The 12,517-nt window shown below is 42.3% G+C and overlaps 1 protein-coding gene across 1 annotated transcript; it reads left to right on the top strand.

Annotated features, from left to right (window-relative positions):
* The first annotated feature begins 2,749 nt into the window (after window positions 1-2,749).
* NPY5R (neuropeptide Y receptor Y5) lies at window positions 2,750-10,650 on the top strand. Its single transcript, XM_075042695.1, has 2 exons — window positions 2,750-2,860; window positions 9,280-10,650. Exon 2 carries the CDS (start codon window positions 9,289-9,291, stop codon window positions 10,618-10,620), a length of 1,332 nt encoding a protein of 443 aa, XP_074898796.1. The 5' UTR covers window positions 2,750-2,860; window positions 9,280-9,288; the 3' UTR covers window positions 10,621-10,650.
* The last annotated feature ends 1,867 nt before the right edge of the window (window positions 10,651-12,517 follow it).

Genomic DNA, 12,517 nt, shown 5'->3' with positions numbered 1-12,517 from the left:
CCATGGATAGGTGCTCTGTTGGTAGCAGACTTTACAATAACATTAGACTGCGACTCATGGCAAGCTTTCACTCAGGATGACCGACTGCATGCTGTGGAATTTGGACATTACGTGACTTAGACCTTGTTTTTTCATGGAATTCATCAGTTCTCACCAACTTCAGTTTGAGCCTTCACTTCTTTCACAGTTAGTTAGCCTTTAGAAGCTAAATTTTCAAAGATACTGGGATGAGACTCCTGAAGGAAAGATACATTCAGGAATGTGTTAAGAAAATGTCAAAATTCATTTGTATTCTTATAACGACAGGGTTCTCTCCCGTTTTTTTTGTTGTGCCCTTCTGACTCTGGAATCCCAGCCTTCTCTCTGGGAAGAGATGTTCTTCTCACTTTTCTTCCCCAGCTCCTCCAGAACGGGTACCTTTCATCATCGCCACCTCTTACTTCCTGGAGGACTCCTCCATGGTTTCGACAACCCTATGGAGGCTGGTTTCTAGGGAACTTGTACTACTATCTGTTGTCAGTCCTGACATTAGATACCTTTAATGTCAGTACCTTTCCTATCTCTAGATGACCTATTTTATTATTCAGTAGTATTACTGGCAAGACAGAGGTACACAAACAGTGAAAAGGAAAAAATGAGAATGGTCTGAATAGTAATTGCCTCTGATGTGCGCAAGTAGCAGGGATCAATTGTCCAAATACAGCTGAGAGAAATCTGGTGTTATTTACAGGTCCAGGGGGGAAAAACCCCAAACCCAAACCTGCCAGCACATTGCTGGTTGATGAATTCTCCTGAAATAAGACAACTAACAAAACAAGTATGATATTTTGTTCTTAGAGGAAATTGCTTTGAGCAAGAAACACTTGTCTTACTGACTGCTCTTCCTAACCAGCATGTAATTTCTCGAGACTGTTTAGGAAACTGTAGTAGTTGACTGCCTGCCTTAGAAAGGTCAACATGGAGGTAGGCTCTTTGTACCTCTCCAAAGGTACAATGGCATCCCACGTAACCCATGGCTGTGCAATGCAAGAAACCATAATTTCCCATTTGTGGGGTCTGCCAGCAAATGTAGATTATTTATGAAGACAATGTCAGTCTGCTGTAGCCAGAATTTTTCATAGAAAGACAGCGTCTCTAAAACTTCCCTCTTTCCAGGAGGGAACTTCCACTTCAAGCAGTGGGGCCAGCAGTGTGCAAAGCTTCCCCAGAACAAGGGACACCAGGTAAATCAGTGCCCTGGGAGATGGTTTTAATCACCCCCATCACAGATTAGACCCAGAGTAGATTTCGATCTTCAGGTCAAATATTTGCGTGAAAAGCTTCAAAGCCATCAGTGTTAGGTGGGAAGATGGTCGAAAATGCTAAGAACAGCTGCTCAGCCCTAAAAAGGATTAATTTTGTTCTCCTTTGTGACTAACAGGAGAACTGTCTTAAAAGGATGAGATGGATTGGCACGTCACTTCCACCTGGCAGCTCCCTGTGCTCCACTTGCACATGCAGTGATTCACCAGCAGTGGGTGGTGAATAATGAAGAAGCAGGCGAAAGAAGATGGGACGCAATCTTCCTCACCATCCTGAGCTCATCCGCTGAAGATGAAGGTTAATTGTTCCTTGCTCACTTACCCTAAAATGAGTATTTTTTAACCTAAGTTAAACAAGGGACCTAAACAGACTTTTTGAAAGTTATTTTACAATATGGTTGCTCCAGCTGTTTTGTCTCTGTGTGGTACAGTCATTCACGGGCTAATTATACTGACAGCTTTTCTGCAGTGTCGTGTTAATATACATCAACTGTCGAAGGAGTGCCTTGGCAAATGGAAAAGTCATTACATTTTCGTGTCAGATTCTGCCACTTGTGCTCCCAGAGACCTGCACGTCACTCACTTCTCCAGTAGCCCTGTAATTGGACTATGATCAATGACTTCTTGCAGCAGAAGATAGCAGCCGGTGAGAACAGCAGGATTTGTCTTTTCATGCTTTGTGCTTTGACATACCCCACAACTTTTACACTTTAAAATACTGCTCTCTTAAAAAAATGCCCTGCCTTCCCACTGCTGGCCCAGGTAAAATTAAAACCACCCTTCAGCTATTTGCCTCTGTAAGAGCCGAGTTACTCAACTCACAGAGGAAGACTGTTTGAGGGAAATCCATCACCTCCCACCCGTTCTAAAATAACGGTAAAGACTAAAGGGTCTTCGAGCAGTGCGGATGAAACACCAGCAGAGCTCCGCTCCGGCCACAGCGAGGGGAACCGGAGAGCGCTCAGGTCAGCGCCCTGCGGCCGCCCGGCTCCGCGCACACCTCCCGAGCCGCGGCGGCACGCAGGGGCGGCTCGCCTCGGCGAAACGCTGGTCCTGAACTCGGGGTGCGAAACGGAGAGCAGCCCTTAAATACCGCCGAGCGCGGGCTCTGGTTACAGTCTCGCCGCATTTCCATGGAAACTCTCATTGTCATACCGTGCGAGCCTGAAATCACGGGCTCCGGATACCGCCCGGAACAGCCTCCCGAAATGCGCCCGCGCGGCGCCTCCAGCCCCGACCCCGCCAGCGGCCGGGCGAGCGGCGAGCACGGCGGCCGCCACCGCCACCGCTACCGGCAGCGGCAGCGTCCCGCCGCCGGGGAGCCCCGGCGCCTCCGCAGCACCCGCGTAAGATGCGCCGGCAGGCAGCCTGGGCGATGCGCGCTGCCTCCACCCCGCGGCGAGCCGCGCTCCCCAAACCGCGGCCCGGGCCGGGGCTGTGAGCGGCCGCCCGGGGCTGCCCGCCTCGCCTCGCCTCGCCCCGCGCTCCGCACCCGCGCTCCGCACCCGCGCTCCGCACCCGCCGCCCTTCCCGCCTCCCAACCCCCGAGGCGGCCGCAGGTAACGCGGGGAGCCCCGCGGCCGGCAGGTTCGCGCGGGGGAGCGCCTTGCCAGCAAGTTTGCGCGGAAATCGTGGGGGGGTGGCTTCAGCCGGGGCAGGGGGGGGGGTGGCTGCCGCGCCCCCGGCGAGGGCCGGCACCGTCCCGGCCCGTCCCGGCCCGTCCCGGCGCCCCGAGGCCGAGGCGCTCCGGGGCAAGGAGGGGTGCGCGGTGTCGGCCGCAGGGCTGAGCGATTCCCCAGCGAGGTGTGGAAGGGCAAAAGCAGCAGTCGCTCCCGGTTTGGTCCGGTTCTTTGCCTTTGCAAGGCAGGAGCTGCCGCGCTGCCTGGCATAAAATGTAGTCGCGCCTCCCAAGTTTTCTGTTCTGGCCAACAAATCACCCGTTACATTGCATAACATTTCCTTGGAGCTGGAGCAATACTCTTATTAGGTGGCTTTTGCTTATTTTGGGAAGCCGTGTTCTTGTTTTCCAGGATGGTGTTGCAATTCTTCATTTAGTTAGGCACATAAAGAGGCGTACCGTTAATGTGCATGAAAATCCATTTTTCTGGACTTCTGAAGTAATCTCAGTCTTTTGAATTCTCCCAGGTTCTCAGACTAGTTCTTGCTGTTGCGTGTAATGAGCAAGAACGTTTGAAGCAGTGGCATTTCATCTTTAGCTTGTGTTGTGAATGCGACTCTTCAGTGGTTTCAATATTTGGCTCGGAGGTTATCTCAGTCTTCAATGATGCGAGGGCATCATTTCTCAAGGAGTAACAACTACTTTCTTGTAGCGTGCTTTCCTTAAGATTAGGTGGTCAGGCAGTTACAGCCTGTCATGTTAACTATTTACGGCTGTGTAGAAGTTTAAAGACTTTCTCTGACTTTATTTTCTATACAGTCCTGAGACCACTCCCGTGTTACAGAGGCAGAAAGGTTGTATTTCTTAAGGCATTTTCACATTTTGCTTTGTCCCTGTATGTGTTCATCTTTATTTGGTTTTAACGTAGAAAAAGGTCTCCTAAGACAGTAAATTGTTCACAGCTGTAAAAATTAATTGTCCTGTTACATGGACTGAACTGACTGGACTATACAGGGACCAGCCAGTCAGAGTTAACTTAATAGGTACTAATATTGTAGGATATAAGCTCTTATCCATGAATAAACCTTAATATAAGTATCTCATCTAATAGAAGGAATATTTTCTGAAAGAACAATTGCCTTCAGAGGAGGATGGTTGCCTCCCTAAGTTTTGTGTTCTTGAAAATTTCCCTTTATATATGTGCAGAAAGAGAAATATCTAGCCTATTCACTCTCCTAAATTATGATTTATGGATTTTGTATTTTAAATGGTAGCTTTAAGTGAAATAATGAGATTAGTTATAAGTTTTTAAACATATTAAACTAGCATATCTTAGGTTATGTGGTACCTCTAACTCAGCTAAACCTTAATAATGGTTTAAGTTCTCCCTGTCACTCTCAGGCCTTAGATCAACTGCAACTGAAAACTCCTCTGAAGCATGATTTTGGTGAAAATAATCAAAGTAATCAGAGAGTCACACTGAGCTATATCACAAATGAATGTGAGTTAAGGAGGTGTTACCTGACATCTTTCAAGATCATGGTACATCAGCTGTTATAAAATACATTTTACTGTAAAAGGTAATCACAAATATTCCTTGTACTTAATGTTAACTGCATTCATTTGATTCTTACAGTAAATATTCAAATCCACCCTGGATGCTGCCACAAAACTGCAGTCCCTCCTGCCTTGTGCAGCCTAGCCTCCTGTCTCCAGCATCCCATTGAAACTAAAGGAGAACCTAAGCAAACCCACTTAAAGCTCAGAGGGTGTGAGCTCATGCAGGTGTAGCTGAGCATGGTCTCGGGGGGTGTACGCAGACCAGGGATATGGTAAGGGGACCTCATTTGCTTGACTGATGTAGGAGAGGAGTGTGATCCATCTTTTGGAGCTGACAGTTAGAAAATCTCCATCAGGTGCCTTCATATTGATAAAATTTGATCTTGAAAACAGACACAAGAGCACCCTGGCACTGTGGAGCATCCAGTTTAGAAATACACTTCAAATACGAGGAGAACAGTTACAAAAGAGGCTATATTATTTAATTCTATTTCCCACAGTGGGACTTTCAGGAATCTTCATTTCCCTGAAAACTATGGCCACATGCTGCACTGGGATTGACCAACTGACAAGAAGGAGAGTGAGCGAATCCCCCAAAACAGAAGCGCCTGTTAAAGCAAAGCAGGAAGATAGATGCCAATAAGTGCACACAGCCCTGTGAAATCAGTGGTATGCTAATACAAGTTTGGGGACTGCAGATCAATGGTACAGGAGGAACACTTTCATTTGCATTTTTACTGCCAGTGGCACTCAAACTGAGAGTAACTGATTCCTTTTGAGCAGAGGAGGAAGCTTAGAGAGCAAGAGATCCACTTGGCAATTTTTGAAATTTCGGGGGAAAAGTCTGCTTTCATTTCATACATGGAAAATGAAAATAAAATTCTCTTTGGGCATTTTGCAAAGGGAACTTCTGTCAGCACAGCTCTTCTCTGTTGAAACCAGTGGATTGTAGTCTTCCTCCCTCCCTCTCTGTCTTTCTGTCACTCTGAAACTGTGACTACAGGGAGATGGTGCAGAAGTGGCTGCAGTGCACTGCAGACTCCTGTGGTGTCCCGAGTGTCCAGCCAGGGCCTGACCAGACCATGATGTGGCTTCTTCCAGTGCTCCTTCTTCATGGAAGTCAGGACTTGTGGTAGGGGAGATGGCACTTTCTCAGCTCTCACCCAAGGCAGAAGGCAGTCATAGCTCAGGGTAGATGGAGCTGGAAGACCCACGCTGGTCTTCAGAAGGACTCCTGCTAAGCTTCTTCAATATTGATGTGTCTCAACAAATTATGTCTACTTCAGCAAAACCAGCATATTCACTTTTTGCTTTTAAAGAATTCTATCAAAAACACAATTAAAAACTCTGCTAAAATTATACTGCAGAGCTTTATGTGAAGGTGTAGAAATCCACAGAACCTGGCAACAATCTTTCAGTTAAATTTTTAAGAAGAACTCAGTAAACATTCATTTACTAAACATGTTCCAGTACACATAAAATTTTGTTCCTTGGTCCTAGTCCTAGCATTACCTGTATGGAATATAAATTTCTAGAAGAGAAAATAATTATGGTGCATCTGATTTGAGATTCTCTTCACTTTTCGTCACCCAAAGCTGAAAGTGGCAGTAGGAAATAACAGCGACACCACCAGATTTTTTTCAATTCTCTTCATAAAATTCACTGATTAAAGCTAAGCAAAATTGAATGAAAATATACTGACTTCTCTTCAGACCATAGCACATAATTGAAATGGAATGGACTAACTAGACAGAGAGTTTTCTACTAGTAGGGATGCCTGCTTTTTCTCCACACACCGATGAACCTATGGCCTAAGATGAACCTTTTCAATGACAGCTGATATCACCAAAAAGTCTAGGGAGGAAGCTGCAGTTTTGGTACACGGATCAACAAAACTTTCATGCATACATAGCTGCTATTAGAACTTTAGCATCAGTGTGTGTTTTTACTACTCAGTATGACTTTCGGAGAAAGTGTGGGAATTAAATTATTACTGAAAATACCTGTAGATACTCTAAAAGCAATCCTAATTTCCAGGTTTTTGAAAGAGAGACAGCATCTGCAGTTTGTTTCTCCTTTACAGGTTAGTCCTTCAACGTAGTGTCAGTTAAAATAGAAGACTACACGGAATGATCCCTCTTAGCACAGAGTTACTTATGTAGGCACACAGAATAAATTAAAAACTCATTCCTTCAGAGTCATCACCACTTTGAGAGCATTGTAAGAGTTTCTGAGTTTTTTTGAATCTCATGATGGTACTGGATTTCCTTTCCTCTTTCTTATTGGTCTTCCTGTTCTCAGTCTATGACTGGTTGGTTAGTAACCGAGATTTGGCCAGATGTAGCTCTTGAGTAAATTTTCATTTCATTTCCCCTTCTCAGGTAACTCCTGATTGGTTCAAACCTGATATCAGGCAATGGGATGCTCAACTAGTAATGCTTTCTTAAGCTGTGCAAGATATAAACTGGAAAAGGCAGGGGTCCAAGCAAAAAGAATACTGTCCAGAATTACACTACTAGCATTTTCATTATTAACTCCTCAGTTATTTGCAAGGGTTTTTCGGACACACTTCTCAGCTAAGATGAATGTGGTAGTGCAAAGATAATAGAATGTTCACCCTGAAAATATTAGGCAGATAATATTTCATATTGAAACGCAATGTACGGTTGAAGTGGCTTTCCTGAATCAAAAGAGAGTCTGCAGATTTCAGCGTGTGCACACGCTGAAATCTGCGAAAGCATCAGTCATAGCAAAACCCATCGTTCCTCCATGCTGAACAAAGGGAAAAAAAATGATACAGGTGTGACATAACAGGGACATAATTCCATAAGCCTGAGGTAGGTGAATGTATTTTATCCAGGGCAGAGCCCTGCTGTGGTTTTCTCAGACAAAAATTACGTTGAGTCACATTTAGAGAATAGGAAGAAATTTCAGCTGATTTTGGAAGTCACTATGGTCTGCAGATCATACTGTTTTCAGATGATTACTAGCAACTCAGAGAAATTAACTCAGAAAAATTAAGTAAAAAACTATTTGCTTCTTTAGGTAATAGTTGTATAAAGAGAAGCCCACCAAAATGAAAACTTCTGATAATATCAATATAGAAATAGAAAGGTTGGATCACTTACAGGATCTCTAGTCTGCTCCTTTAAAGTTGGTCTAGAGGCAAGGGTAGTCTCAGATAGTGTTGTTTGTCTATTATATGGTTTTTCACCATTTCACTAGAGACTGGGAAAAATTAAACTGAAATAATTTGTGTTAATGCTGCCCTGCTCGTATGCACCCAATTATAATATTTAGATTATCTAAATTCACGTATCCAATTCTTACTTCTATTTTAGCTGTTAAAAAGCACTTTAACTCAACATTGCAAGAAGTTGGCAAGGCTTAGTTCTTTCCACCTCTCCCCAACACATTACTTGCAAGACACAAAAACTTGCAATATTTTACTTTTTTTTTTAAATAAATATTTCTAATCTTACATGAGGGACCTCCCCATCACAACACACTGTCAGTGAATATTCTGAGAATGTTTTATCATTTGTGCTTCCCTTTGGCACCCAACAGTAGGAATACAGATGTTGTGATGTGAAGGAAGGAGCACTTCTGCATGTGTAGAGGAAGCCGAGTAATATTATTGCACTTAGAAGAAGTCAGCATGATACAGCTCACTGAGGATAGCTACATTCTTGAAGAGCCCTGCCTTTTTTAGTTGACAGGTTTAGCCTTCTGCTCAATTTATGTATGTTCTCGGGTTGTTTAGATCTTTTTGTTTTGTCTTGCCTAAGATTTCAAAACATTAAGCAATTTTGTACAGGACATGGGCACTCTGGGGAATTTTGACTTTGAAACTTTAGTACATGCAGGTGTTTAAGGTGAATTGGAGTTTAAACTGAATTTTCTTGTCTTTCTGTTTCTTCTAAAATGAACACTAATACATGAAGATTCTGTGGGCAGAATTACTTTGTGCTGAGCTGGGTTTTAATATTAGATGTTTCTGTGCAGAATAATGAGCAGTTCCATGAATTTTCAAATGGCTGTGTGGGGTTTGCTTCTAGTTAACACTGTCCTCTCTGTGTTACATCCAATTACTTTGGATGTTTTGTAGGCAGTTTTCCCTTCTGCTTGAGCAACAGTTAAAATATGTTGAACACTTACTAGAAGATGGTTTGTGTACACACCACATTAGGAATTCCATTTTGGATCACTGACAGTGGATCTCCATATAAACTGATCTTTTTTGAAAGCTCTCCCCTATTTTATGTTAGTTTTCTACTACAAGGTAAGAAATACTACTGCAGTTGTTAGCATATGTCAAAACATCATATATTTTCAGGTGCTCTCATTAGAATTTGCTGTCGTGTTAATGATTAGGCACATGCCCAGATGGTGATTGTAATTTCCTTACTCATATCAATGTTATTCATATGAGTAATCTGACTGACTGTAAATGGATTGCTTTTGTAGCTAACTGCTCCCTTGTGGAAAGGCTGACAATATGGTCCATAGCAAAGCATAGTTAAAAGCCAGCGTCATAATGCAGAGCCTTAATTTGCCATCGTCCCATGTGAGCAGGCAGGTAGGAGGCCTAGATATCCTGAACGCCACATGATAAAACCTACGAAACTAATTCCTGTTGACCTGAAGTTATACAGGATCTGCCTCACAGTAGGATAACACCACTATTCATTTATTTGCATTAAGGTGATACAAGGTAAATTTATGTTCCTTTACATTCTGATTAACACTGGTATCATCCTTCCTTCAGATGCTAATTAATGCCTTTCTCGTTCTAAGCAGGACTGTAAAATGGATTTAGGATTCAAAGACCGTAACAACAGGACGCTTACCAAGAACACCTCTGCTGCTACAAAGAATTTTTCTGCCTGGGAAGATTATAAGAGTAGTGTTGATGACATACAGTACTTTCTTATTGGGCTGTACACACTTATAAGTCTGGCCGGCTTTATGGGAAATCTGCTTATACTAACGGCTCTACTAAAGCGCAAGCAGAAGACAATAATAAACATTCTTATCGGTAACTTGGCCTTTTCTGACATCTTAGTTGTGCTGTTTTGTTCACCTTTCACACTGACGTCCATCCTGCTTGACCAATGGATGTTTGGCACTGTCATGTGCCACATAATGCCCTTCCTCCAGTGCGCATCAGTTCTAGTTTCAACTTTAATGTTAATATCTATTGCTGCAGTCAGGTACCGCATGATAAAATATCCCCTTTCTAGCAATTTAACAGCAAAGCAAGGCTATTTCTTAATAGTGACCATTTGGGCCCTTGGCTTTGCCATTTGCTCCCCTCTGCCAGTTTTCCACAAAACTGTGGATCTCAGCAAAACTCTGAATTTAGAGGCACTGGAGAACAGGCTCTTGTGTGTTGAGTCATGGCCTTCTGATTCCTACAGAATTGCCTTTACGATAGCCTTATTGTTCATGCAGTATATATTGCCGCTGGTGTGTATAACCGCTAGTCACACCAGCGTCTGCAGGAGCATAGGTTCCAGACTGTCAAACAAGGAAAACAAGTTTGAAGAAAAGGAGATGATAAACCTAACACTTCATCCATCCAAGAGTACCCGCACGCAGGCACAGCCCTCCAGCCATTCCAGGTGGAGCTGCGCCTTTGGTAGAAGACACCACAGAAGATACAGTAAAAAGACTTCAAGTGTGATGCCAGCCATTTCAAGGCATCATCAGGATACTCATTCCAGAGACCTCCCAGAAACCTCTGGCACAGAAAAAAGCCAGCTCTCTTCCTCCAGTAAATTCATCCCTGGGATACCTATCTGTTTTGAGATGAAACCAGAAGAACATACAGAGATCCAGGACATGATTAGGGTATCCCAATCCTTCATCAGAATTAAGACAAGGTCTAGGAGAGTTTTTTGCAGACTGACAGTGCTAATCCTAGTTTTTGGTTTCAGTTGGATGCCTCTTCACCTTTTCCACATTGTGACAGATTTTAATGCCACTCTCATTTCTAACAGACATTTTAAATTAGTGTATTGCATATGCCATTTACTGGGTATGATGTCCTGCTGCTTGAATCCCATCCTTTACGGGTTCCTTAACAACAGCATAAAAGCCGATTTAATGTCCCTTATTCCATGCTGCCAAATACCATGATTTTATGCACCCCAAGATAAAATAAACAAGTTTGGCTTTCAAGCATACTGACGTGTATAGCTGTAAAACTAAATTAATTTAGTTTAGTTAGTCTGACTTGGTTGTGATTAGTAGCCTTTCATGCGAATGGATAGTTCTATGGCTGCATGTATGTCTTGCATTGGGCAGAAATATATACATGTACTATAATATTCTTCTAGCTGTTACACGTAGGAAATCATGCCCAGTGTGCAAAACCAGAATACCATTTTCATTACCTGAAATATTGGCAATCTGTACTTTGGAATTATACAGAATATATAATGAGTAATAAATGTAAGACTACTTAGACATATCAGTATTAACTGTCATAAAACTATGATAAGATAGATACCGTTTACTAAATAACTGTTGTTGAGACTATTTCAGTGCCAACTTTGACTGTTTAATAAGATAATTAAACATCTGTTTCTGGATGTGATTAGAAAAATATTTTTCCTTAGCTCTTTGACTCATACTTTGCAGTATCTTTGCAAGATGCTTTGCTGCCGGTTCCCAGATTGCCATATTCCCTGGAATGGGTTGTAGGTAATTGCTCTTGTTTAGATTGTTTCCATCTCACTGTGTTTACCCAGTACAACCTATCTCTGATTTCCTTACCCAATTTTTACTCTGCCTTGTCATTTTATGTAATTTTCAGCCAGGCCTGAAGTCACATATAGTTATGCCTTTGTTCTTACAGTGATGACTCCCCTGAACATACAACATGCTTCTGATCAGAGTAAGCCTTCATTTTGTAAGCGGTAGAAAAAGAAAATGGAAAGACAGCAGGATTTTTTCTTTTCCCTTATCGGAAAGCAAAAGATTACTGCACTTTATTATAGCTGACCCACTTGCTTTGGAGAGCTGCAACAGATTTTAATTAAACATGCGCTTGTGTGCGTGTGCGCGCGCACACACACACACGTTTTTTGCATCTCCTTCCCCTCTCTCCTTTTCTCCTTTCAACCAGACCAGTACTTTTCCTTCCAAATTTTAATCACATGCATCTTCCCTAAGGAAGTCATATACATTTCACAGCACAAATTCCAAGGGTATATATACGTATTCTTTCCACCCTCCCTGGATTGCTCTAACTTAATAACCCATCTCCACCCTCAGGATTCAGTAAATGTACAAAGCCTCTGCCCTGAGTTTAAAGCTGTAAAACCTCTCCCTAGGTCTAGGTGGTGATTATTTCCTTTTCTTCTAATCCAATAGGCTTTTTTACATAGCCTTTCCAGGCTGAGAAATAAAGTTATTATTTTTATAAATGGGTAGATGGGAAGGGTCATTGTGCATTTTTTGCCTTTAGGTAGTTCCCTTCCAGTTGGTCTTTAAAAATGAAAGCTGTTCTTTTATTGTGAGGAATTGTCAAATTATTTTTATCACAATGATACAATTCTGAGACCTTTTCTCCCCAAGCCATCATCTGCTAAGGAGTTTATTACATACCAGAGGGCAATCTCTCTGCTTCTATCATTAAGGTATTTCCCTGAAGTCTAGTCCCCAGTAACCCACTGTTCTTTGTTTTTGCTAGTGATATACTTTAATAGTTTCTTTCTGGACACTGACTATTGCATTTTGCAGATTATTATCTCCTAAAAACCTACAGTAAGTCATTTTATAGAGTACAAATGGTACAGAATAGAGAATATTGGAACAATAGATTTTAAAATAGCTTTTAAAGAGTTTAAAATAGTTTAATTTAAAAATATTTATAGCTAATCTTTGTATATAAACTTCAGAAAAAAATTAACTAGATCCACAGCCAGAACACAATGATGCAGTTCTACAGAAGTTGCAGCAGTTTACGCCCTATTTATGTCTACATATTTTCAAGTAATTGTAATATATCATTTACCCTTATTTATACCAT

Source organism: Buteo buteo, chromosome 1, assembly GCF_964188355.1.
Source record: "Buteo buteo chromosome 1, bButBut1.hap1.1, whole genome shotgun sequence".
Taxonomy (NCBI): domain Eukaryota; kingdom Metazoa; phylum Chordata; class Aves; order Accipitriformes; family Accipitridae; genus Buteo; species Buteo buteo.
This window is presented reverse-complemented; position numbering and strand designations above follow the sequence as displayed.

Excerpts from the sequence above, each read along its gene's own strand:
- NPY5R (XM_075042695.1), top strand. The coding sequence starts at position 9,289 with ATGGATTTAGGATTCAAAGACCGTAACAACAGGACGCTTACCAAGAAC.